At 46.7% G+C, this 27,838-nt stretch overlaps 1 protein-coding gene across 13 annotated transcripts in view; it reads right to left on the reverse strand.

The window, feature by feature from the left end:
- The window catches only part of LOC135504298 (tight junction protein ZO-1-like), a 146,938-nt gene that overhangs the window by 26,466 nt on the left and 92,634 nt on the right, over positions 1 to 27,838 (reverse strand). For 7 of the 13 annotated variants that reach the window (XM_064922787.1, XM_064922734.1, XM_064922778.1 and 4 more), the window contains 19 exons: positions 22,764 to 22,820; positions 20,286 to 20,410; positions 20,004 to 20,106; positions 19,490 to 19,823; positions 19,261 to 19,367; positions 18,222 to 18,390; positions 17,850 to 17,991; positions 13,540 to 13,676; positions 11,772 to 11,877; positions 11,478 to 11,628; positions 10,318 to 10,426; positions 9,908 to 10,127; positions 6,745 to 6,929; positions 6,450 to 6,545; positions 6,088 to 6,114; positions 5,121 to 5,203; positions 4,623 to 4,833; positions 2,759 to 2,859; positions 2,155 to 2,505 (listed from right to left, as the gene is read on the reverse strand). In XM_064922787.1, the coding sequence (XP_064778859.1) occupies positions 2,155 to 2,505; positions 2,759 to 2,859; positions 4,623 to 4,833; positions 5,121 to 5,203; positions 6,088 to 6,114; positions 6,450 to 6,545; positions 6,745 to 6,929; positions 9,908 to 10,127; positions 10,318 to 10,426; positions 11,478 to 11,628; positions 11,772 to 11,877; positions 13,540 to 13,676; positions 17,850 to 17,991; positions 18,222 to 18,390; positions 19,261 to 19,367; positions 19,490 to 19,823; positions 20,004 to 20,106; positions 20,286 to 20,410; positions 22,764 to 22,820 (2,814 nt within the window). The remainder of the gene's footprint in view (positions 1 to 2,154; positions 2,506 to 2,758; positions 2,860 to 4,622; positions 4,834 to 5,120; positions 5,204 to 6,087; positions 6,115 to 6,449; positions 6,546 to 6,744; positions 6,930 to 9,907; positions 10,128 to 10,317; positions 10,427 to 11,477; positions 11,629 to 11,771; positions 11,878 to 13,539; positions 13,677 to 17,849; positions 17,992 to 18,221; positions 18,391 to 19,260; positions 19,368 to 19,489; positions 19,824 to 20,003; positions 20,107 to 20,285; positions 20,411 to 22,763; positions 22,821 to 27,838) is intronic. The other 6 variants (XM_064922824.1, XM_064922798.1, XM_064922834.1 and 3 more) reach the window with 3 other exon arrangements.

Genomic DNA, 27,838 nt, shown 5'->3' on the forward strand with positions numbered 1-27,838 from the left:
CACTGATTATAACAGTCACACTAACGCAGGTCGTGAACACTGATTATAACAGTCACACTAACACAGGTCGTGAACACTGATTATAACAGTCACACTAACGCAGGTCGTGAACACTGATTATAACAGTCACACTAACACAGGTCGTGAACACTGGTTATAACAGTCACACTAACGCATGTGGTGAACACTGATTATAACAGTCACACTAACACAGGTCGTGAACACTGATTATAACAGTCACACTAACACAGGTCGTGAACACTGATTATAACAGTCACACTAACGCAGGTCGTGAACACTGGTTATAACAGTCACACTAACGCATGTGGTGAACACTGATTATAACAGTCACACTAACGCATGTGGTGAACACTGATTATAACAGTCACACTAACGCAGGTCGTGAATACTGATTATAACAGTCACACTAACGCATGTGGTGAATACTGATTATAACAGTCACACTAACGCATGTGGTGAATACTGATTATAACAGTCACACTAACACAGGTAGTGAACACTGATTATAACAGTCACACTAACGCAGGTCGTGAACACTGATTATAACAGTCACACTAACGCAGGTAGTGAACACTGATTATAACAGTCACACTAACGCAGGTCGTGAACACTGATTATAACAGTCACACTAACACAGGTAGTGAACACTGATTATAACAGTCACACTAACACAGGTCGTGAACACTGATTATAACAGTCACACTAACGCAGGTCATGAACACTGATTATAACAGTCACACTAACGCATGTGGTGAACACTGATTATAACAGTCACACTAACGCAGGTCGTGAACACTGATTATAACAGTCACACTAACGCAGGTCGTGAATACTGATTATAACAGTCACACTAACGCAGGTCATGAACACTGATTATAACAGTCACACTAACGCATGTGGTGAATACTGATTATAACAGTCACACTAACGCAGGTCATGAACACTGATTATAACAGTCACACTAACGCAGGTCGTGAATACTGATTATAACAGTCACACTAACGCAGTTCGTGAACACTGATTATAACAGTCACACTAACGCATGTGGTGAATACTGATTATAACAGTCACACTAACGCAGGTCGTGAACACTGATTATAACAGTCACACTAACACAGGTCGTGAACACTGATTATAACAGTCACACTAACGCAGGTCATGAACACTGATTATAACCGTCACACTAACACAGGTAGTGAACACTGATTATAACAGTCACACTAACACAGGTCGTGAACACTGATTATAACAGTCACACTAACACAGGTCGTGAACACTGATTATAACAGTCACACTAACACAGGTCGTGAACACTGATTATAACAGTCACACTAACACAGGTCGTGAACACTGGTTATAACAGTCACACTAACACAGGTCGTGAATACTGATGATAACAGTCACACTAACACAGGTCGTGAATACTGATTATAACAGTCACACTAACACAGTTATAACAGTCGTGAACACTGATTATAACAGTCACACTAACACAGGTCGTGAATACTGATTATAACAGTCACACTAACACAGGTCGTGAACACTGGTTATAACAGTCACACTAACACAGGTCGTGAATACTGATTATAACAGTCACACTAACACAGGTCGTGAATACTGATGATAACAGTCACACTAACACAGGTCGTGAATACTGATTATAACAGTCACACTAACACAGGTCGTGAATACTGATTATAACAGTCACACTAACACAGGTCGTGAACACTGATTATAACAGTCACACTAACGCAGGTCATGAATACTGATTATAACAGTCACACTAACACAGGTCGTGAATACTGATTATAACAGTCACACTAACACAGGTCGTGAACACTGATTATAACAGTCACACTAACACAGGTCGTGAACACTGATTATAACAGTCAAGCTTATTCTTGCTTTTTTCTCTTTTTTTCTTCAAAAATAAAAAAAAACACAAACAACAATAGTGAATAAATACTTAAGTGGATACAAATTTTCTTTACATCTTTTTTGTTTTTCTTTGTTTTGTGTTAGTAGATAATACTGTTTTAAAACACAGCTTCAATAGCGGCGCCAGAACACTCTCCTCACGCACACCACGGATTCGAGACAACAGGGCAGATGAACGGCTCTCATAAACGGTACCTGCTGGGCCACTGGTGCCTTGAACCCTGCTGGGTTGATCCGGTTCAGGGGGTCGGGCTGCACTGTGTGCTGGTACCCGCCGTACCTCAGGGGCTCCTGGATGACTGGCGGGTCCTCTCGGACGGGCTCCGAGGAGCGGGTGATGGCGGGCTCAGTGGGCAGGCCCACCTCGTCGTTCAGCGTCTCGTCTAGTTCCTGGTCGGTGTAGGCCCCGCCCTCTGTGTCCGTGTCCTCGTAGTCTGAGGTGTGGCGGCTGTCCGTGCTGTACATGGAGTACTCACTGCCCGGAGCCGACAGGTACGACAGACGGTCATCATGCAGATCCAGGTCATCATCTGGAGCACCGTCCGCCTGGGGAGACACGACAGGAGGACAGCAGGGGAGAGAGGGAGGGAGAGGGACAGGAGGAAGGGAGATAAAGAAAGAGCAGAAGCAGAAACATTACAGGAGAGAGAGAAATGAATGGCAAAGAAAAACGTATTCATGCACAAAATACATTGTATATTAAAATTGTCTGACATAAATTTTGAATACAACATTTTCATTAAAATGAAATGTATTGGAAAGTGTTTGATGTGGTTAGTCTCGGCGCTGAGTGTCCTACCTTTCCCTCTGAAACCCACACCAGCTGGTTCTGCTGCTGTTGAATGGTCTCCTTCAGGGCACCGTACCACCCGTCATTCATATTATTCATGTTAATGGTGGCTTGGGAAGGATAGAGCGAAGAGAAGGAGCAGAGACAAAGCACCACTCAAATGAACACAGTCAGCCGATAACACAATTCTCATAATCACTGTGAAAATCTGTTCTCACAACCCCATGAAAAACCATTAGGATTAACACATCAGAGTCCGGTTTCCCGATAGCAATGGAACGTTGACAACACCACGCAGAGAGAATGGTCACTTATCGTGCCGTTGGAGCATGTGTCGATACTGATAGGATCAAAAGAAAGGAAGCGCTGATCTAGGATCAGCTTTCTCCATTAAAATCTTACCTTAACATTCTAATTATGTCACAATACTGACGACGGATTAGCTCCTAGACTAGAGAGATATTTTTTGGGGTATATTTGTTTGGTATACTCAGTGAATATTGAGACAAATTACAGACAGTACCCTACAAGTAGCAAAACAGAACTCAATTGATTGAACATGAAATGTATTTCAATATGACTGAAATAGGCCTATAGCCTATTGTTTATATTTTAATGCAGTCATCTTGATTTTCATTTGATCCACCTTTTATTATGTCACTTGTTTGCATCAATTGCAAAGACATTGGCAACTTTTGTGTTTGTCGTCAACTTTGTTCTGAAGTTCTCGGTGGTCACAGAGAGAAGAATAAACCATGTGATTCTATGTTTATTGAAGATCTTCTGTGTATAAAGTGACGCGGGGGGGGGGGGAAGCGACGCACTTAGCTGTTCTACGAGTGGTCTGTGGCAGGTGTTAGATTACGAGTGATTTCAAGTGCAACGTTAACGATGGTTTGGGGGAAAACAGCTCGGAGATTTAACGATGCTCCTACGAAGGTTCTAACGATGAACTTAACCTTAAGGTGCTTTTGGGAGACCGGGCCCTGAACTAGTAAGTAATTGATATGTCTAACTATCATTGATTCAGATATTATTATATATATATGATTCATTATTGTTCTACATGAGGGGAAAAGCTTATTTCTAGTATCACCCCAGATTCCTTGCGGTGTGTAAGCACCGGTTGTTGCGGTGTGTAAGCACCGGTTGTTGCGGTGTGCAAGCACAGGTTTTGCGGTGTGTAAGCATTATATTACCACTGTTGTATCTATGAGCTGTCATGAGTCCAACAACAATCATGTCTATAGTGCTGCCTGGCAGATGTCAATCTGTTTGACCTTACACAAATACCACAGGTGACACTTCTCTGTTGTTCTCTCGATCTCTCTAGGCTTGTTCTAAAAATACCAGGCAGTGCTTCATCTACAGACCCATGTGGAATAAGGGAGTAACTCAACATGGATGGGAAAGGAGAGGCTGTCTGTGCTCTCTGCTCTCCTGGGATCTCTCTCTTTATTGCCAGCAGACGCAAAAGAAAAATGAAGAGACGCCTCCCATTTCATACGGGGCAGGGCCGTGCAAGGAATGGGTAATGATGGCTGGGGTCCTGTGGGAGGTTAGCTCGGAGCCCTGAGCAGCCATGCCTGCGGGGGACATGTCCCCCCCAGATTCTGAAATTGCATTTTTATCCACACCAGTTTTATCATTGGAATGCGATAAAAACAAGGTTACAGTGTGCTTTAGGACCATGCGGACGCCTCCGAGCGGTCGGTTTAGAGTATTAATCCTACTGGATTAAAACCAAAGTTACGCCCCTGGTCCACACTACAGTACAGCACGCAGCCCTAGCATCTCTCACTCCTGACAACTCCATCCCTCCCTACCTCCCACTCACTATTTCTCTCTTCCCCTCCCTCTCATAGAAACTCACTGGTGAAGAGGTGGTGGTTGTTCTTCCTCAGTTTGAGGGCTCTCTCGTAGAGTTTCCTGGCTGACTTCCTGGACTCGGGGCACAGCCTGGTTCTCATGGTCTTGACACCCTGCTTGCTGTCCGGGTTGAGGAACACCACGATGGGGTACCACTGGGCGTAGTTCAGACGGTCCACAGCGTTGGGGGTGATGTCCAGCACAGCATGCCGGTCCTAAGGACACCCCCACCATAAAGAAATAATGAATATCTGATCTAAATACGAACACTAAAAGGTTTGCTCAGACTGCTGTTTTAGACTATATTTTTCATATATTGGTCAAATAAAAACGTTCATAATTCAATGAACACCAGAGAGCAGTAGTGAGCCATGGATGAGTCTACCTATGGATGTGTGTGTGTGTACTATATGTGCTTTAAGAGGGGATCTGTCTGTGAGTGCATGCGCGCGTGTGTGTGTGTGTGTGCGTGCGTATCCGTGTATTAAGTAGTCTCACTCACCCGGTCAATGATCTGTTTAATGGTGTGGAGGCGAATGATCCCGGAGCTGCGCTGGTCTTTTCCTGCGTCTTTGGGCTCACTCTCTGCAGAGGGGGAGAAGGGACAGTGTTACGGTGTCATATTACTGCAGAGCTCACTATGCATCTCAGCTCATTACCTTCACCCTAATGCATGCAATATGCCTTAAGCACATTTCAAAACATAAAATAGGAGGTTGTGTCATTATGAATGTGCGCGTGCAACTACAGACATTACAGTACAGTATAATCCGTAATGCAGGAAATGTGTTACATGTGTGAAAAGCATTGAAGTGGGATAATGCACATACAAGAAGATAGGGAATCATTTCAAATAGATTCATGATTCAAATTTAAAAATGGATATAAAAGTCAGGGGAGTTAAGCAGGAATGTTCTAAAAATGTTAATTATTTAAACATGGCTAGCCTGGCCTTATCGGTCTATCTGCCAACATAAGGTAATGACCCTTCGAGAGGCCAGCTGACCTGGGTGCAGTTCCACTACTCAGAACTCAACACTTATCACAGGATCTGGCGCAGAAATGGCCTCTTATCTTTCACCACTCAACTCTACAAAAGTAGCCCTTATAATTCCAATCATAAACACACCAATGTCATAAGGCATCGTCTCCAATCAAATGTAAAAATGGACATTTTAAGTACAGATTATGGTGTAGTCCACACACAGACATTAGGGGCTTGGGAATTAATAATGAAGACTAGTACTGTTATGTATGCAGCTTATTATCTATAGGATTTTAACTGTGACATGGGTACATGCTCTATAACTAGCTATATTCAGTCATTCCACAACCTCCCTACAGGCTGAAACAGGCCACACATGACCAACCACAGAAAACACATCTACGGTACAGAGGGTAGGCTACCACCTAGCTAACTAGCATGAATTAGCACTGATACAAACAAGTTGATGCACTTCATGACATACTTTCCACTCCTTCATGTTGCTGTGTTTCTGAAAAGAAAATACAAGGTTTACAGAGATATAGGTTACGCAAAATACGTCCAGGGCTGGAATCACTTTACATGTGGATTTTGGAGTAGTGCACTTAGGAAAATTGAAATTCAATACTGTCGAGGGTGTTAGAATTAACACTACATGCTAAAGATGCTAGCTACTCCCTCAAGTGGACCTGGAGTAGGCAGATGAGGGCGCCCTCTAGGCTCTAACACAGAGCTGCTCTAAGCACTGTGTTACTCCAGCTGTGTGTGTGTGTGTGTGTGTGTGTGTGAGACACGGCTGAGACAGACAGTGAGATGGCTACTAAAGGCTAGCTAAAGGCTACTCACTGGCCAGCTCAAACAGGTCAGGCTCCTCTCTGGCCAGCTTCTCTCGTGCCACGTCTGCGATGGACCCAAAGATCACCACAGGCCTTAGGAACCCAGCTGGATAACAGAAGACACAAAACACCATATTTGACAGTATCAACCCCTCTCAAGGCCGAATTTGTAGGCAACAAACACACGGCTGCATTCCCATTTCTCCGCTTTTAGATTGAAGCAATGTACTGGGAAAGCATTCTCAGTGGTAAGCTAGTTTAGGTATTGTGATGTTTCCATGGACTCTGCTCTGGATATCACCTACCCTCTCTCAGCACCACCCTCTCATAGGCAGGGAACTTGGACTGGACCGGCTGGGCAGACAGGTCCTCTCTGCTCTTCCTCAGGTTCCTCTTGGAGGTCCGCAGACCACGGAACCTCCAGAAGTCAGCCCTGTCACCACCTGGCGTTTTGGGGAGGGTATACTGCACACTGGACAACTGCTCTGCCCTGTGGGAGGAGGAACAGAGTGGTGTCAGGCAACAGGCAATGGATTCAATGATTGGATTTCAATGGAAACTGCGAACATGTCCTCAGTTTATTTTTAATTTGTGCAGTTAATGACTCATTTACAGCCCTGTTATTCTATACAACTTACCTCGATCTTATTTATTTATTTTCTCCCCAATTTCGTAGTATCCAATAGCTAGTTACAGTCTTGTCCCATCGCTGCAACTCCCATACGGACTCGGGAGAGGCGAAGGTCGAGAGTCATGCGTCCTCCGAAACACGACCCCCGCCAACAGCACTGCTTCTTGACACCCTGCCCGCTTAACCTGGAAGCCAGCCACACCAATGTGTCGGAGAAAACACCGTACACCTGGCGACCGTGTCAGCGTGCACGGCGCCCGGCCCGCCACAGGTGTCGATAGAGCGCAATGGGACAAGCACATCCCGGCCGGCCAAAACCCTCCCCTAACCCGGACGACGCTGGGCCAATTGTGCGCCGCCCCATGGGTCTCCTGGTCGCGGCCGGGTGGACTCAAACCAGGATCTCTAGCAGCACAGCTAGTACTGCGATGCAGTGCCTTAGACCACTGCACCACTCGTTAGGCCACCTCTATTCTATTCTGAAATGATTCTATACCTTTACATAACCTAGAATTCAGTAAGCATTTGACTGAAGAGGACACTGGCATGGCTAGGGACACAACGTGGCTGAGTAGCCATGGTGCACCGAGTATAATGGTTACGTTAACGTATGCATGTGACAAATATTGGTGTCACGCTGGTATGTTGGGAGCACTGTGAGGTTCCCCTGTCTGCACCATGGTGTGGAATGTCTCTCTCTCTCTAAACATAGCCAGGGGCTGTAGGTCAGGCCAGGCCTAGACTCCAAAAGGGACTGTCAGTCTGCTGTTTCATTATGAATAGATAGTCTCCTACCCTCACAGGACTCATAGTGAAAAAGCCTTCTCACTAAAACAGTTGTCACCTGTGTAATTGAGACTAGGGGTGATGTTAATGCGTCCTACTTTACACAGCCCAGTTCATCATCTTATGTTTGGGTTGTTGTTTACCATCTCTACACCGACAGCAAGGCTGCTGGTGTCTTATTTGACTAATCCCGTCAACCCCCCCCCCAGCTACTTTACCCTCTCCACAGAGTAGGCTCTGCTGAACTCTACACTACTGGTTCTAGTTGGGGATGTTGTCTCTCTCCTGTATTCTACCTGTTATTGTTGGGGATGTTGTCTCTCTCCTGTATTCAACCTGTTCTAGTTGGAAATGATGTCTCTCTCCCGTATTCTAGCTGTTATTGTTGGGGATGATGTCTCTCTCCTGTATTCTACCTGTTATTGTTGGGGATGATGTCTCTCTCCTGTATTCTACCTGTTATTGTTGGGGATGTTGTCTCTCTCCTGTATTCTACCTGTTATTGTTGGGGATGTTGTCTCTCTCCTGTATTCTACCTGTTCTATTGTTGGGGATGATGTCTCTCTCCTGTATTCTACCTGTTATTGTTGGGGATGATGTCTCTCTCCTGTATTCTACCTGTTATTGTTGGGGATGTTGTCTCTCCTCTCCTGTTATTGTTGGGGATTCTACCTGTTATTGTTGGGGATGTTGTCTCTCTCCTGTATTCTACCTGTTATTGTTGGGGATGTTGTCTCTCTCCTGTATTCTACCTGTTCTAGTTGGGGATGATGTCTCTCTCCTGTATTCTACCTGTTATTGTTGGGGATGACGTCTCTCTCCTGTATTCTACCTGTTATTGTTGGGGATGCTGTCTCTCTCCTGTATTCTACCTGTTCTAGTTGGGGATGATGTCTCTCTCCCATATTCTACCTGTTCTTGTTGGGGATGATGTCTCTCTCCTGTATTCTACCTGTTATTGTTGGGGATGATGACTCTCTCCTGTATTCTACCGGTTCTTGTTGGGGATGATGACTCTCTCCCGTATTCTACCTGTTCTTGTTGGGGATGATGTCTCTCTCCTGTATTCTACCTGTTCTTGTTGGGGATGATGTCTCTCTCCTGTATTCTACCTGTTCTTGTTGGGGATGATGTCTCTCTCCTGTATTCTACCTGTTCTAGTTGGGGATGATGTCTCTCTCCTGTATTCTACCTGTTCTAGTTGGGGATGATGCCTCTCTCCCGTATTCTACCTATTCTTGTTGGAGATGTCTCTCTCCTGTATTCTACCTGTTCTTGTTGGGGAGGATGTCTCTCTCCTGTATTCTACCTGTTCTAGTTGGGGATGATGTATTCTACCTGTTCTCTCCCGTATTCTACCTATTCTTGTTGGGGGATGATGTCTCTCTCCTGTATTCTACCTGTTCTTGTTGGGGATGATGTCTCCTGTATTCTCCTGTATTGGGGATACCTGTTCTAGTTGGGGATGATGCTCTCCCGTATTCTACCTATTCTTGTTGGGGATTCTACCTGTATTCTACCTGTTGTTGGGGATGATGTCTCTCTCCTGTATTCTACCTGTTCTTGTTGGGGATGATGTCTCTCTCCTGTATTCTACCTGTTCTTGTTGGGGATGATGTCTCTCTCCTGTATTCTACCTGTTCTTGTTGGGGATGATGTTCTTGTTGGGGATGATGTCTCTCTCCTGTATTCTACCTGTTCTAGTTGGGGATGATGCCTCTCTCCCGTATTCTACCTATTCTTGTTGGAGATGTCTCTCTCCTGTATTCTACCTGTTCTTGTTGGGGATGATGTCTCTCTCCTGTATTCTACCTGTTCTAGTTGGGGATGATGTATTCTACCTATTCTTGTTGGGGATGATGCCTCTCTCCTGTATTCTACCTGTTCTTGTTGGGGATGATGTATTCTACCTATTCTCTCCTGTATTCTACCTGTTCTTGTTGGGGATGATGTCTCTCTCCTGTATTCTACCTGTTCTAGTTGGGGATGATGCCTCTCTCCCGTATTCTACCTATTCTTGTTGGGGATGATGCCTCTCTCCTGTATTCTACCTGTTCTTGTTGGGGATGATGCCTCTCTCCACCTCCTGGTGGTTCTTGCCAATGCGTATGGCGAGCCAGGAGCCCAGCTTGCCGTTGTAGAGGGTGTCCACTACACGGAACACCTCTCCCTTGTTGAAGCTCAGGCCATACGGAGACTCCTTCTCATACTCAAAGTGGGTTCGGATGTAGAACGAGTCGCCCACATCCGACTCCACTATCCGACGGTAAACTGGTAGAAGAAGAAATTAAGTAGGGATAAATGTTCAGCTATACAATTGAAAGTGTGTGTACAGTTCACATGTAACCAGGTTAACGTAAAATGTGTGTTTCTGTGCAAACTCAAACCTTTACTCTCTCTGACCCGGTCAAGATCGCAACGTTCATTTATCTAACATCTGTTGTACCCCCATGTTACTCACCATCCTTCTTCTTCTGGGCCAGAATGGTGACCTCTTCACCCCTGGGAAGGTCTAGGAGGAACAGCACAGCCTCCTCTCGGATGATGTTAGCAAAGTCTACGTTATTTACCTACAGAGAGGAGCGCGAGAGAAGAACAGAGACTTTCAGCGCTCCAGGGTTCAGGCCAGTCTACTTCCCCACCTCAACCCCTTCAGTCCCCAGCACAATACCACGTTTATTTACCCTGCTGCAGAGCCAGCGTTTGAACCAGGAACACATGGGGTTGAATCATAGAGAACAACCTTTATCCTCCTCAGAAAGGAGACTTCAAGTCTTTATCTCAACTAGTCACACTGTGAAGGCCAGGAAACACTCACAGGCTCCCTGCCCAGTGGTGGAAAACAACATCCTGGGCTGTGTCTGAAATGGCACCCTATTATCTATAGTGCACTACCTTTCCCTACATAGTGAAGAGGTCAAAAGTAGTGCACTATATCGTGAAAAGGGTGCCATTTGGGACACAATCCTGGAAGCCCACTCATAGGGAATCGCACAGAGTCTAGAGATGTGTTTGTACAGCAGGGAGGGAGGCTAGCAAAGAGGAGGAGTTAGCCCTTGACCCTTACTGTGGTGTGGGAGGAACACAAAGCATGGTGTGTTTCGTTAAAATGTGTGGCTAGTGATAAACATGATTAAATGAATCCAACTCTGATATCCGAGGGGACTTCCATCAACAATACTTCAGACAGGGCCTGAGAACAACAACAACGACCTCTATTGTGCGGGTCAGAGTAAACAAAGGAAAGACAGAGAAGAGAAGAGCCAGGCGATGACCTCAGACTGATCCACCGTAATCACCATTTTCTATCTAACATCACTATGACCAGCGACCACACAGTAACACAAGGCTAGTGGGTCACATAGTTTCACAAAGTGTTTCCAACTAAGCGTGGGCAGCGATGAGACCGTTACAAGAACTACAGCAGATGTTTTCCAGCTAGTACAGAACATACCCTTTATCCACTGTGGGAAAAGAACACGTCAAACCACACATCCTGCGCACTTTCAAAAGAGAAAACTTTACAATGGCCTTGTTGACAAAAATGTGACAATCATACCCAACAGCTAATAATAATAAAATGTGTAAAGAAGATATTACTGTTTGAGATAGATTTCTTACCCTGAGAATCTGGTCTCCTTCCTCCAGACCTTCCTTGGCAGCTGGGCTGTCCTCCAGGACTCCGGCTACAAAGATGCCCACGTCGTTCCCTCCGGCCAGCCTTAGGCCAACACTCTCCCCCTTCTTAAACTTCACCAGCTTCATACTCGGCCTGCATGGGGAGTGGGCATCATACACAAACAGACGTTTAGAGACACTACTGTTCTACAGGGAGCGATTACAAATCAGCAAATAACACGGCACTGAAATCAATGGAAATAATAACATGGCTTTAACAGGAGGACTAAGGGTTACCTGAGGATGCTGTCATCATGACCAGCGCTGGGCACTGGGGCGTCAGAGGGGCTGACTGGCAGGTCCACATCAGGCTGGCCAGGCTGGGCATACACTGGCTTTGGTTCTACAGGACCAACACATACTTTGGTCACATACTGATAGTATGATCACACACACATGTAAACACACTGACCTGGAATGTGAATGTAAAGATTATGACTACCTGAGTTAAGTTGAAATAGCTACGGGAATAGGTCAACATTACGTAACACTAGAGCAGGGCTTCATGAGAAACTCTGTTTTCCTGGGACCCAAGCTCATGAAAACATGACCGCTTTCGGGGCCCTAAGCGAGATTTGGTTTGAGGGGCCCCCAGAGGCAAAATAAACTACATATACACAAAAGTATATGGATGGACAGCCCTTCAAATTAGTGGATTTGGCTATTTCAGCCACACCCGTTGCTGACAGGTATATAAAATAGAGCACACAGCCATACAATCTCCATAGACAAACATTGGCAGTATAATGGTCTTTACTGAAGAGCTCAGTGATTTTCAACGTGGCACAGTCATAGAATGCCACCTTTAAGTGCTGTTATTGTGAAGTGGAAACATCTAGGAGCAACAACGGCGAAGTGGTAGGCCACAAAAGCTCACAGAACGGGACTGCCGAGTGCTGAAGCACGTAAAAACGTCTGTCCTCGGTTGCAACACGCACTAGTGAGTTCCAAACTGCCTCTGGTAGCAATGTCAGCACAAGAATGGTTTGTCGGGAGCCTTATAAAATTGGTTTCCATGGCCGAGCAGCCGCACACAAGCCTAAGATCAACAAGCGCAATGCCAAGCATCCGCTGGAGAGGTGAAAAGCTCGCCGCCATTGGACTCTGGTGCAGTGAAAACACGTTCTCTGGAGAAAAAACACGTTCTCTTGAGAACCATGCCAGGAGAACACTACCTGCCCGAATGCATAGTGCCAACTGTAAAGTTTGGTGGAGGATGAATAATGGTCTGGGCTGTTTTTCATGGTTCATGCTAGGTCCCACACGCTACAGCATACCATGATATTCTAGACAATTCTCTGGTTTCAAATTTGTGGCAACAGTTTGGGGAAGGCCCTTTCCTGTTTCAGCATGACAATGCCCCAGTGCACAAAGTGAGGTCCATACAGAAATGGTTTGTTGAGATGGTGTGGGAGACTTGACTGGCCTGCACAGAGCCCTGACCTCAACCCCATCGAACACCTTTGGGATGAATTGGAACACCGACTGCGAGCCAGGCCTAATCGGCCAACATCAAAGCCCGACCTCTCTAATGTTGTTGTGGCTGAATGGAATCAAGACCCATCTGAAATGTTTCAACATCTAGTGGAAAGCCTTCCCAGAAGAGCGGAGGCTGTTACAGCAGCAAAGGGGGGAACAACTCTATATTAATGCCCATGTATTTGCAATGAGATGTTCGATAAGCAGGTGTCCACATACTTTTGGTATATATATATATAGTTTTTACTCTGACATGTCACAACCCACCATTAACATGTCTGTGACCCACTTTGGGTCGCGACCCATACTTTAAGAAAGGCTGCACTAGAGGAATGGACTAGAGTACTATGGACTGGGCTTTTCTAATATGTGGGACAAGGAGTATAGAGCGCATTCCAATCCAGGGCAGAGGAGAGGGGGAAGCAGAGAGGGATAGGCACAGTACAGAGGAGTGTCAAGGCCTGTTTTGGTTCAGGCAGTTAGACAGGTGGAGGCAGCTGTGGAGGCAGCAGGGGCCCTGACTGACCTGGCAGTGGGGGCAGTTTGTCCTCTCTGGCCAGTGGCTGGGTGCTGATGGCCTGGATTAGGGCCTCCTGGGAACCTTTAACAGGAGTTGACATCACCCCGGGCTTGGAAATCCTCTCCTCATCTCCACTTCTGTGGCTAGAAAAAGAAACAGTTGATTATTTATTTTGGGTTTGTTCATTATTTCCTTTGTAGGCCTACACAGTGAGATGAAGAATGGTAGCAATTATGAAGAGAGAACAGAAAGGTAGATGGATGAACCCCGAGTCTAATTAAAAAATATAAAGTATAGGAGACAAAACAATGTAGCATGACCTCTGCACCATCTCCACAGAGGGGTTCTGTTCTATAAAACTAATAACAGAGCTTCCTGCACAGGCTGTGTGGGGAAGGTCCTGCTGTTTTAGCCCTGGGACGTAGCTACGGTGATGGAGTGTGTGTGATCTGTGTGAGTTGTTATGAGAGCGCCGTATTACTGACATCACAGCATGGAATGAGTGATAAGGCATTAGGAACAGTCAAGAACGGCTAAAACTATAAGCAGTTAAAAGGGACGGCCGTCTTCCTCTCAAACTATATTAATAGGGTCAGGACCTCTTCTCTGCTGGCCCTGGTTTCACCTCGGCATTGACTGCATCAGCAGCAGAGCAGACTCCAGGTGCTTTCAGCTGTGTGGTCTAGAGACTGTCCTCTCAACCCTACAGTATCACTAAAAACCACACAGAAACCAGAAACACTAAATCAGTCATACCGAAGCAGACATTTTTCTAAAATGTTTTGATTGAGAACTGTGTGCATTACAAATGATTCATTCCATTTCCCTTCTCAACCTTCTAACTAAACCACAGCAGCAGTACTGTATACATGTCAGAGCCAGTCCCAGCTCCAGCTCACGGCAGCCAGGCACTGAGTGTTCAGATCAGATGTGTGAATGCCGTGCTCCGTCTCCGCAGCTCTACTCGGCTGTTTCTAAGAACAATGGGCGAATTCTAGCCTGGTCACGTGACCCTGAAGCTGGCATCCAGCAGCTTTTTACACGGGACGAATGAAGCGGTAAGCTGCACTACAGCCTGTCTGTCCCCATCTTACACCCAGCGCTCACTCACTCTCCCTCACACAGGACTTTAACAGGATAACATGCACTCACGTCCCAAAGACAAAACCAGACTCAAACAACAGCAAAACGTGTTGGCTTGAAAAGTGAAATGGTGACACTTGCATTTCGAGTATTCCATTTCCTGTCTTTGTGAGAACAAATGAAAACACTCCAACAAACATCTCCCATTACAATTATTCAACAGTGGAATTCCAGATAATGTGTTTAAAGTTCAGAGTGCATTAGGGAATGTAGAGATAAAGACATTAAAAAGGGCTGCAGGGCAGTCTGCGTTGCAAGGGATGAATTTCAACAAAGCTATAATCGCCTGTCTATTTGTCTGTCCGTCCGTCAGTCAGAAAGGGCCTGTTGGCCTGTCCTGGCACCGCCCCTGTCCTCCCTGCCCTATCCTGGAGGCAGCATATTAACTAAACATAAATCCCTACGTACTGCTTTCACCTTGCCTCCCTCCCTCATTTCTCTCCTTTTCGAAACACAACAGTACACAAGGACCAAAGCACAAATCTGCAATCTGTTTCTTATTTCCTCCTGTGGCATCAATCTAAGGTTACGCTGTATAAATGGACATCGCAACACAATAATCTTGTTGTGATAACATGTGTTTTGCATCATGCAAAGAGGGATACTTTTATTTTTTAATTCCCACAGACCCCTGTCAAAACATCCTTCTAAAATGGGACAGTTGCACAGCTTTATTTTTTATTGTGTTATTTGAGGAAAATCCCTTACAAAACGAAATGCAGGAGGCTAACTAACACTATTTCACAGTTCAATGAGGTACTAGTCAATTAGTCAAGTCTTGATTACAATGACGACCTGATTCCATATTAGGGAATGGTTTCTCACAGGGACAAGAGAAACATTTAACTATAGAGAAAACCTCAACTCTGTGAACCGTCTGATTCTGGGGCAAATCTCTGTGGGAAGCGTGTCAAATTCCTGCCTGGCCTCCTGCATAGCTAATACATACTGTGATGACTACTGCATGCATACTGGTCTGGTTATAGCCAATCCCTGCTGACATACCATTTAGTCCCTCTTGACTGACATTCATAAAGAGCAGAGTATGGCTTAGAACTAGACTACCAACATTCAAACAAAGTGCTCAAGGCTCAGGAATACAACATATATTATGCTACTCATTGTGTATGTACACGAAGACAAGTAACACCAATTCAAAATCCCCAAACCTAAAGGCTAACTCTGGAAAGAAAACAAGACAGAAAGAGCGATGTAGATCAGTAGTACTAAACTAAGTACTAGCCTAAACTCTAGGATGGTCTCAACAACTACTGGCAGGGTGTTTTTGTGACATTGTGAAACTTACAGTGGGAGTATTCTGTGTAAGAATGTCCCTGCGTTCCTGCATTGAGACAAGAATTGTTATTCCACAGTATTGTTGACAGTTATATTGGGGCTGATTTACGGCAATTGGTTACTGGAGTGGCTTGGTGACAAACAGGCAGCTGTAAATCACTAACAATTGGTCCCCCCAGACATCTAGCATCTATAAAGCCAGGCATTCATCCCAGCCTCTGATGACGAATTGACTTTAATGCCATTACACAATGTTCTCCACTGCCTCAAGTGGGTACTAAGTTGTCCATGGAGTTGTTGATTTGCCATTCATCTGATTCCATATGGGTTGACAGGGCTTGGGGTTTAGACCCAGAGCATTGAGGAGAGACCAGTACCGCTACGAAGTACCAACCAACCGGCTGTCCGTTTTCCCATTTCAGATCAATGCTACAGCTGCTTATCTGCATTAATGCCATCATATCAGGATGTCTACAAAACACTACAGCAGCACTGAGGAGGGAGCTAAAGACAGGTAAAAACACAGAGTGCTCAGCAACTACAGGGGGCAACGGGATGCTAAATCTATGTGAAATCTCTGTCAAATAAATAGGACTGTTCACTGCAATTCAAAAAGGACAGAACCAATGCTGGCAGAATCTGAAATGAGTTGGGCCTTTTCAGGTATCTGACCCTCCATGCGTGTGCTCTGCAGCAGAAACAGCCAAACCAGGAAAGGGAATAGAGGACATGGTAGAGTTTGGAAGCAGAACACTTGACTTGAGTTATGTAGTGTTTCGTTTTGAATCCCGGGCTTTCTCTCTACAGACCCTCTCCTCCAGGGCTCAGAGCCTTTCCGCTCGACACACGAGCTCCATCTGGGCAATCCATCCTCATCCTGGTTAATTGCTGTGATACGGCAGGCAGGCCGTGTGATCAGAAACCAGCAGCAGCCTTTCCTTCCACAGCTCTATCCCTCCCTCCAGCCCCTCTGGCGTCAACACACTACATACAGTCAGCCCGGCTAACAGCGCCAAGCCTCCTGTCCAATCTGAGAGGAACTGTCAAGCCGCGCTCAGTCAAGGCAACTCATCTACTGGTCTACTTCTCTGTCTAGCGACTATCTACTTAGTCAGCTACGCAGGCAGCTATGCAGGCAAGCCAGTCGCCACTACTTAATGTCTGTCAAAGCCGGTTACTGCATCTCTCCACTGCTTTCCACACAAACTTACTTTAGCCTCCAACTGAGGAGATTGAAAGAGAAAATTGTGCAACAGAGAAAAGAAACAAGACATTCAAATGACTGGGAAAATGGGAGAAATGAGGCACATGTTAATATTTAGACAGTTTATCAAATATATAGTTATCATTGTACTGACTGAGGCCCTGGTCCATTCCAGGCTGGTGGTTTCTTTAGGTTGTGATGAGTTATTATGGACACTGTATATAGGGAGACTATATGGTGAGCTATAGGGAGGGGAACAGGGGACGGGACATCGATGTGGAAAAGCATCAATATCCTCTGCCTCTGTGACCTCTGACCCCTACAGCAGGTCATTATGGCACTGCTGGGCTCATAGAGCCACATATTTCTGTTCTATTCATCCTGTGTCTTCATTATCAATGGATTTATACACAGCCCTCTAGAAGTGCTGGTGATTAACACTAACTAACCACTTATGGGCTTTAACATGATGCACGATGAGGCTTGAGTTGCAGCGCTGTGGGTGTCTGTGTGATGTGTATGACAGCTGTCCCATGACGATTGTGTAATATATGTGTGTGTGTGTGTGTGTGTGTGTGTGTGTGTGTGTGTGTGTGTGTGTGTGTGTGTGTGTGTGTGTGTGTGTGTGTGTGTGTGTGTGTGTGTGTGTAGCGTGTGTGTGTGTTTTCTTTACCTGCCATTGCTGATCTGCCGTGGTGAGTGTCGGGAGGGGTCCGAGGGCTCAGACCGGGTAGGGGAGCGGGATCGACTGCCCCGTGCTCGATCATGGGATCGAGTGGAATGGTCTGAGGTCAGTGAATGAATTTCTGAAATGTCTGTTAGAGCAAAGTGGTGTTTAATATGGCGATTGAACCATTGAAAAAGAAATCAGTAGAAAAAGGATTAAGTAGTAAGTTTTCCTTTTCAGATACCTCTGGGAAATTGCACCCTCATAAAATCATGCCATATTGTGAGCTAAACGAAACGGTGTTAATCAATGAGGTTGTTAAAACACGAGATTGATTGAGGTTACCGTCCTTAGAGAACGCACAGAGCTCCATCTCACCATCTCGGTCGGAGTTGTTGCCGGAGGGAATGCTGTCGTCCATATCGGGGATGTTGAGCAACGTGGCTCTGTCGTCTCTCTGCACCACCATCTTTAACTTGCCCTTTGACCTCTCAATCAGCTTCTTAGCATCTATTAATGACAGGTTTTCGGTCACTGTGCCGTTAATCTGGGAGAAAAAAAGAGAGGCTGTTTAAGGAAGGATTCATTCTCATCATTGTACAGTTTAACTTTGGACTCGTGTAACAGCACACATACGCCAAAGCCATACCTGTCCATGGAGTAAAAGATCTATAATGACGTTTAAAAATGTCTGCTTTGCTTTAGCAAATGTTTCAAATGCACAGTGCTTTACATATGGTCACTTGCTGTAAGAGATTGAACATACCATCATACAATATTGCATAAAAATGAAATCACCACTCCTTGTTTAAATGTTTATACGGGAAGGCTAAAGTCCCACAACCACACGGTATCCCTCTTTCCTGTACACGCTTTCATAGTTACTACACTTGTAAGACTTGAGATCTATACAATGACTTTTTTTGAACATAGGACAGTCAGAATCCAGGGTCTACATTCTTGTGATGAGGTAGATCTTTCCCATCAGCGACCGACTAGTCAGGAACCAAAGAGAGTGATGGAATGCTTGGTTACAGAGAAGCACACTAATGAACTTTGAACTCACATTACAGGCATCTCTCTCAGAGGGGACATATAAAACAGAGGCTAGAATGACTAGATGTCATAGTGAAACGGTGTGTTGTGTTGATGAAGTTCGTGTGAAGGTGTGACATTGTATATCCCTCCCCTCTCTAACTCTTTGTGAGGCCCTGGCAACCTTCCAATATTTACACTAGCTTATTAGTGAATGCATGCCCAAAATACTGCCTCATGGGAAATGGTATGCTTAGTATATTTCTGCTCTGCATCTCAGTTCCCGTTTCTTTGAGTGTCTGTCCCAGGATTTGAACCGGTGGCATTCCCACTCCAGGTCATCGTGCATAACGACCAGCCCCATCATGTCTCTGGTCCTCACCTTCAGCACCACGTCTCCCTCCTGGATGTTTCCGTCCCGTGCTGCCAGGCTCTCTGGGGAGATGTCCTTCACAAAGATGTGGCTGGCCAAACGCAGACCATACTCTACTTTGAACAACAAAAACAAAACAATATTAGCAGAGCCCTGTGCAATGCCACACCTTAAAAAAACATTAGGGTCAAACTGACAATGCAAAAGAAAGACCTAAGCTGGACATTGCGGCGCCCACCTTCATTCTTGCGGGACTTGACAAGGGTGACTTTGGCGGGGCGGGACGGTGTAGAGGAGCCTTGGGATCGGCCAGAGTGGGGTGAGATGCTCCTCTCTCGCGAGGCACTGTGTTCTCGCCGGCTGCTGTTGCTGCGTTCACGCTCGCGGTCATTTGTCCGCCTGCTGGCCGTGCCGCCGCTCGCCGCGCCATAGGCGCTGGTGGGCCCGCTGCGGCCGCTGTGCTGCTCGTAACCATCGTCTTCATCAGTGTCCTCTTCCTCGTGCTCGGACATAGTCTCCCTGTCCCCCGGGCGAGACACCGGGATCTGAACCTTTCGTTTTCTTCGGATCGTCTGTGGGGGAAAGAAAGGGACAGAATGTCATTCTCAACCACCTCAAATGATCAACTCAATGAAGTGAGAAACGTGTCTAAATCCCTGGGGTGACATTCATAGAAGAGGAATGTATTTGCCGAGGGCCATAACGTTAAGGTTAGCCTGTTGTACATTCCCCTGAGAAATACAACAACTCACTATTTTTGCGTTCTTTCCACTCTTCCGAAGCTGCTGCACTGCGTACGCATGCTCTACGTTGTCCATGGACACTGCGTTGACCATTACCACACGGTCATTTTCCCTGGAAGGAGAAGAGAAACAAGGAGGCTCAATCCCGGTCAGGATCTACATTGACCACTCCCAAATCAAGACCATAGCGGTAACATATAGGGCTGGTTACCCAGACACAGATTAAGGCTCGTGCTGAACTAAGAATCATGCTCACAGAAAATCTCCATCGAAAGTGTTTTCTGCACTTACGATAAGAGTCCTTCTGCTGGGCCTCCCTTCAGGACGTCGGAGATGACAATGGAAGTCTCACCACTCTGGAAGTGAGGGTTGTCCCGGCCCCCTGAGATGGCTATGCCAAACCCAAACCCTGGGGCCTGCACACGTCACACACAACAGAAGTTGGAGAGGACATGAGGTCTGGGACAACAGTGTATGTTTTCTTCTTTTCCTCCATCTGTGAGTTTTTTGCCTGAATGCAATTGATGAACATAATACTGTACACAGTAGACTACATAGCCCATACTTCCTCAGTTCAGTTAGCGTAGCAGATCCGATACATAGGAAAACACCCACAGCTACTCTAAACTCTAGTCATTCCATTTAAGTCAAAATGATTAGTGTGTTATGACCATGGTTGGACATCACACAGAAAGAGAGAGAGAGAGAGAGAGAGAGAGAGAGAGAGAGAGAGAGAGAGAGAGACACAGAGAGACACAGAGAGACACAGAGAGAGACAGAGAGAGACAGACAGACGTGTCTGGCACAGTGATCTGATCTGCTCTCAGGTCTCTCTCCTCCCTAGTCAGTCTGTCACCTCTGACTGGAGCCTCCATTATCACAGCCAGCCTGACTCTGTCCTGACTCCTGATCTCCTGACAGATGGCCAGGCCAGGACGCCACTCAGGACTGGAGACTGAGAGGAGAGACACTTATAATAACCCTGATGGTGATCCGCTCGCTGGCACAACCACACATTGACTGCATGCCTCTAGCCTGGTCCCAGATCTGTTAGTGTCGTGGAGCCAACTCCTATGGTCGTTATGTTATCAAACATTGCACCCCTCCAGACAGCCAATGAGATAATCCATGTTAACACATCACCTGTTTCACTAGTCTAGTCCTGAGAGTGTATGTCATTGAAAAGTGTAAACACAAACAAACTTAATAGCATGCTTACCACAGTGCAATCATGGAGTAAACTAATTTAAGTGGTAGGCCTATACCAGTGTAAGTGGGATAATAATATGGTTTTGGAAAGGGAGAGGGTGGTGCCAGAGTTATGCCTTCACCACTGTCGTGAATCTACTCCTGTTGAAGTAGTTTTGCTTTCCAATGGTCTAGTGTAGGGGTTTCTTAAACTATTTCAGCCTGGGACCAAATTAGAAACTCTCTGTTTCCTGGGACCAAAGCTCCTGAAAACATGCTCCCAAGGGGGCCCTAAGCGAGATTTGGTTCAGGGGGCCCACCTCAAGTTTCACGCAAGTCTACACATTTGCCATGGGGCGTAGAGAAAACGTGTCTGTTTTGAAGCAAGTTTTATGCAATTGTACACATTTTGTCATGACTTATGCCATGTTGATTGGCTATTTGAGTGGGAGTGACTAACAAAATCAATGTTTCAAATATGCCCGTAACGGGCAGCATGCCCACCGTTCCCTGTCCTGTCTCTTAAACAATGAGAATACAGGGTTCTACCCCCTACCCCTAGTGCATTTGACCAATGAAAACAAGGCATTTCACACACACCAATTAATTAACAATCTAAACGTCGTTCAGATCATAAACATACTTGAATATATCCCAGCACATATCTCAATGACTGTGCTAAGCCATGCTTAATGAATAACTAGAGTTTGGGGATATGAACATGTATGTCCCTATCGAGAAAAGCTATTAGAGCACTACCCGTACCATTCATTAACTATGCGCTCCAACGCACCCCACCTGCCAGTCAATTCTCTGAACAGGAAGTTGAGACCCCGACAAAAAAAAATAATTGGCAACATTGTACACTGGTCAGCGAATTTGAATTCTCATCAAAAACGTTGTAAATCCATGGATTTAAAAAATAAAATAAAAAGTTTTAAAAGCTAATATGTATATAGGGTACTAATGGTGATGGACAGAAAAAGAAATTGCTACAGTTAGATATAAGGATATTATTTTTGACGATATATTTTATTTTGTTTTATTTCGTTTAGTTACTTTTGCACACTTATTTCCATGACTACATTTCTCATGGCTCTCTCTCATCCCTCTGCAGCAGATACATGGTGAGCAATATGTTTGGACCATGGAATCCTTATAAAATCACAGTATTGAATCGCAATACATTAGGAATCGCAATACATATCGTATCGGTACCAAAGTATCGCGATAATATCGTATCGTGGGGTCACTGGCAACTCCCAGCTTTAGGCACTAACAGACTAGCTCATGTGTAGTCCACACAACATACAGTATTCCCTGTGATCCTGGAGAGCCATGGGGCTGGCTTGCCTACAGGAAGAGAAGAGAAACACACAGGAAGTGGACGCTACATAGCCCTCTTCCTCACCACAGCTTCCTGACATCTGTATGCTGGGCCCATTATGTGTTTCATCACTTCCTGATCATTCAGCTGGCCTTCCCGGCACTGAGAGAGAGGGATGATGATGTAGGGATGGAGACGGCTACATAGGAATGGGGAGGAGAAGGAGAGAGTAACGGAGAGAGGTAAACACTTACCCTGTGAAGGGTCACTGTGTGCTGTTCCCATATTACAGTTTCCTCCATCGCTGCGCTCTAAGACAGGGAGAGAGAGAGAGAGAGGTGTCATTAACATCATTAGGGTAATGAGGGTAAGCAGTTAACACTGTGATAATCACCATTCCAAAACAGGGTAAAAGACCACGGGAGGTAATGTATTTAGTGCCAGTGTAAAAAACAATACTACAAAAAGTACAGATTTTCTTCTAAAGGCTGACAGAGATTGAACTTGTGGTAGACCTCGGAGTGTCTCTGGGTGGCTGGATACTCAGTCACGGTTTTAAAAGCTTATCATGTGCTCTCTCCGTTTGCAGAGCACTTTTGATGGTCTGGGTATCATGCTGAGAGATGAGGGGGCGGAGGCAGCCTGGAGGGCAATGCTCTTTAACAGGTACCCAGCGGACAGAGAGAGAGAGAGAGAGAGACTGAGGACTATTATACCCCAAACACTGAACCACAGACCACTGGGACGTCACCACTGCAGTGTCACACACACACACACACCAGCAGCTTCGCCTACCGTTGTATCCCACATGTCGTGTTACTGGATCACTGGGGGTGAGAGACTGACAGTGTTTGCTTGCACTTTTATGAGCACCAATGTGAAGTGTAATCTGCAAACATTATAGACGCGTGTTGCACAGAGCAGACAGCCCACACAGATTCAATCTGGTTTACAGTGCAAGTGAACATTTGTTTGCTATAAAAAGATGGACCATCTTCCGTTTGTTTTAAGGTTCATTCTAGGTGAGGAAGGTCTACCTGGACCTCAGTGCTGTCTGCCAGTGTGGATTAAGCTAACAGTAACACTACAAAAGAAACACCATTGACCAGACAGACATGAATTCATCACACAAATAGGCAGCTCCCTCCCTCTCTGGGTCTAACACTGTCCTCTGTCCTGTCCTCCCCACAGTACTGCTCCACCCGTGACTGCGCTTTGGCCTGCAGCTGTAAATCACAGCTCTGCACCCACAAATCCACTTTTAGAAGTCTGACTGATGCACAACAAGCCCTTCTGGTATCCTGGCATTTAGCTGTAATGATACAGCTGCTCTAATGCAGAGGAGCAACGCTGGAGAAGAAAAAGAAAAACAAGCAAACACCTAACAACATTATGACCAACCTCCTCTTCATCCCCATCATCACAGTAATCATCATCAGGGCTATTACGGTCTCCTCTAGACAGTTCATGTTTTGTCTGGCTATAATGCTGAGTGGACCTGGTGAAGACAGGTTTGGGATAGCTGAGAAGCAGGGTGGAGACAGCCATGGAGTTCACAATAAGTGACACAGCATAGCCTTGTGTCACACTAACATGTCTGGAATGGCCAGACTGGGAATAATTTACTAATATTATATGACGAAGAAGTTACAGGATCAGCAACATTTTACATTTTTGCTCAGAATTCCTGTTTGACTCAGTTTGATTTTTTTCAGGGTGTGGGTAGGAGGAGGGCTAGTGTTGTCAGGGTGTGGGTAGGAGGAGGGCTAGTGTTGTCAGGGTGTGGGTAGGAGGAGGGCTAGTGTTGTCAGGGTGTGGGTAGGAGGAGGGCTAGTGTTGTCAGGGTGTGGGTAGGAGGAGGGCTAGTGTTGTCAGGGTGTGGGTAGGAGGAGGGCTAGTGTTGTCAGGGTGTGGGTAGGAGGAGGGCTAGTGTTGTCAGGGTGTGGGTAGGAGGAGGGCTAGTGTTGTCAGGGTGTGGGTAGGAGGAGGGCTAGTGTTGTCAGGGTGTGGGTAGGAGGAGGGCTAGTGTTGTCAGGGTGTGGGTGGGTAGTGTTGTCAGGGTGTGGGAGGAGGAGGGCTAGTGTTGTCAGGGTGTGGGTAGGAGGAGGGCTAGTGTTGTCAGGGTGTGGGTAGGAGGAGGGCTAGTGTTGTCAGGGTGTGGGTTGGAGGAGGGCTAGTGTTGTCAGGGTGTGGGTAGGAGGAGGGCTAGTGTTGTCAGGGTGGGTAGGAGGAGGGTAGTGTTGTCAGGAGGGCTAGTGTTGTCAGGGTGTGGGTAGTGTTGAGGGTGTGGGTAGGAGGAGGGCTAGTGTTGTCAGGGTGTGGGTGGGCTAGTGTTGAGGGTGTGGGAGGGCTAGTGTTGTCAGGGTGTGGGTAGGAGGAGGGCTAGTGTTGTCAGGGTGTGGGTAGGAGGAGGGCTAGTGTTGTCAGGGTGTGGGTTGGAGGAGGGCTAGTGTTGTCAGGGTGTGGGTAGGAGGAGGGCTAGTGTTGTCAGGGTGTGGGTAGGAGGAGGGCTAGTGTTGTCAGGGTGTGGGTAGGAGGAGGGCTAGTGTTGTCAGGGTGTGGGTAGGAGGAGGGCTAGTGTTGTCAGGGTGTGGGTAGGAGGAGGGCTAGTGTTGTCAGGGTGTGGGTAGGAGGAGGGCTAGTGTTGTCAGGGTGTGGGTTAGGAGGGCTAGTGTTGCTGGTAGGAGGAGGGCTAGTGTTGTCAGGGTGTGGGTAGGAGGAGGGCTAGTGTTGTCAGGGTGTGGGTAGGAGGAGGGCTAGTGTTGTCAGGGTGTGGGTAGGAGGAGGGCTAGTGTTGTCAGGGTGTGGGTAGGAGGAGGGCTAGTGTTGTCAGGGTGTGGGTTGGAGGAGGGCTAGTGTTGTCAGGGTGTGGGTAGGAGGAGGGCTAGTGTTGTCAGGGTGTGGGTAGGAGGAGGGCTAGTGTTGTCAGGGTGTGGGTAGGAGGAGGGCTAGTGTTGTCAGGGTGTGGGTAGGAGGAGGGCTAGTGTTGTCAGGGTGTGGGTTGGAGGAGGGCTAGTGTTGTCAGGGTGTGGGTAGGAGGAGGGCTAGTGTTGTCAGGGTGTGGGTAGGAGGAGGGCTAGTGTTGTCAGGGTGTGGGTAGGAGGAGGGCTAGTGTTGTCAGGGTGTGGGTTGGAGGAGGGCTAGTGTTGTAGGGTGTGGGTAGGAGGAGGGCTAGTGTTGTCAGGGTGTGGGTAGGAGGAGGGCTAGTGTTGTCAGGGTGTGGGTAGGAGGAGGCTAGTGTTGTAGGAGGAGGGGTTGTCAGGGTGTGGGTTGGAGGAGGGCTAGTGTTGTCATGGTGTGGGTAGGAGGAGGGCTAGTGTTGTCAGGGTGTGGGTTGGAGGAGGGCTAGTGTTGTCAGGGTGTGGGTTGGGTTGTCAGGGTGTGGGCTAGTGTTGTCAGGGTGTGGGTAGGAGGAGGGCTAGTGTTGTCAGGGTGTGGGTAGTGTTGTCAGGGTGTGGGTGGCAGTGTTGTCAGGGTGTGGGTGCTAGTGTTGTCAGGGTGTGGGTAGGGCTAGTTTGTCAGGGTGTGGGTATGTTACAGTTGGAGGAGGGTAGTTTGTCAGGGTGTGGGTATGTACAGGGGTAGTTTGTCAGGGTGTGGGTTGGAGGAGGGCTAGTGTTGTCAGGGTGTGGGTTGGAGGATGGTAGTTTGTCAGGGTGTGGGTAGTGTTGTGTACAGGAGGCGGCTAGTTTGTCAGGGTGTGGGTATGGAGGATGGTAGTTTGTCAGGGTGTGGGTATGGAGGAGGGTAGTTTAGTCAGGGTGTGGGTATGGACAGAGGGTAGTTTAGTCAGGGTGTGGGTATGGACAGTAGGGTAGTTTGTCAGGGTGTGGGTATGTACAGTGCGGTAGTTTGTCAGGGGTGTGGGTATGTACAGTATGGTAGTTTAGTCAGGGTGTGGGTAGGAGGAGGGCTAGTGTTGTCAGGGTGTGGGTATGGAGTGCGGTAGTTTGTCAGGGTGTGGGTATGTACAGTAGGGCTAGTTTGTCAGGGTGTGGGTATGTTGTCAGTAGGAGAAGGGCTAGTGTTGTCAGGGTGTGGGTAGGAGGAGGGCAAGTGTTGTTAAGGTGTGGGTAGGAGAAGGGCTAGTGTTGTCACGGTGTGGGTATGTACAGTATGGTAGTTTAGTCAGGGTGTGGGTATGTACAGTGCGGTAGTTTAGTCAGGGTGTGGGTATGTACAGTATGGTAGTTTAGTCAGGGTGTGGGTATGTACAGTATGGTAGTTTAGTCAGGGTGTGGGTATGTACAGTATGGTAGTTTAGTCAGGGTGTGGGTATGTACAGTATGGTAGTTTAGTCAGGGTGTGGGTATGTACAGTATGGTAGTTTAGTCAGGGTGTGGGTATGTACAGTATGGTAGTTTAGTCAGGGTGTGGGTATGTACAGTATGGTAGTTTAGTCAGGGTGTGGGTATGTACAGTATGGTAGTTTAGTCAGGGTGGGGGTATGTACAGTATGGTAGTTTAGTCAGGGTGTGGGTATGTACAGTATGGTAGTTTAGTCAGGGTGTGGGTATGTACAGTATGGTAGTTTAGTCAGGGTGTGGGTATGTAGTTGTTCTCTTAAACTCCCATTTCCCTGTAATGAACACAGTTAACCCCTTGACCCTGATTTTCATGGCATTTCAATGTGGATGTTATTAATGTCCATAATTGGCGCAGGCAGGCAGGGTTTGTGCTGCTCCTCCCTCCCACTGTCTGCCCCTGAGACTCCCACAGCCGGCCCACCATTATGTGGGGGGGACCTGACCCATTTAGCCAAAGCCCCCCCCCACCCCACATTCCTGTCAAGTGTTTGTAAGGCTGGAGATCATACATTTTGCCAACAGTACACTGCAAAGCAGACAGCGGGGCCCCAAGCCATAAGAAAAATGTCCATGATGTTTGTGGACCATGTGACAAGGGGGCCTCATCTTAGGATAAACAGGACACTGAGTGGTGAAGCTATAAGGGGAGAGGAAGGGGGCAAGGTTGTAACTGACATACATACTCTGTATGGGGGGGGGGGGCAAGGCTGTAACTGACATACATACTCTGTATGGCCAGTAACTGGATACATTCAATTAAAACTGTGTACAGATGACATTTTAATGAGATTTGTCTCTATCCCATACACGTGCAAACTACTTCCAGCAGAGTATCTATGTACAGCATTAACGATAAATACATGACCTCTCTCAATACGGGATCCTAAGACAATGAAGAAGGCTTATAAATCACTGCCTCTCCCTGCACTTACCCTAACCAACCCCCTCACACACATCCTTCCAGCCGTGGGGCCAGATGTTAGAAGACAGTACAGACACACCGCTGAAGAATCTCCAACGTC

Source organism: Oncorhynchus masou, chromosome 2 (genome assembly GCF_036934945.1).
Source record: "Oncorhynchus masou masou isolate Uvic2021 chromosome 2, UVic_Omas_1.1, whole genome shotgun sequence".
Lineage (NCBI taxonomy): Eukaryota > Metazoa > Chordata > Actinopteri > Salmoniformes > Salmonidae > Oncorhynchus > Oncorhynchus masou.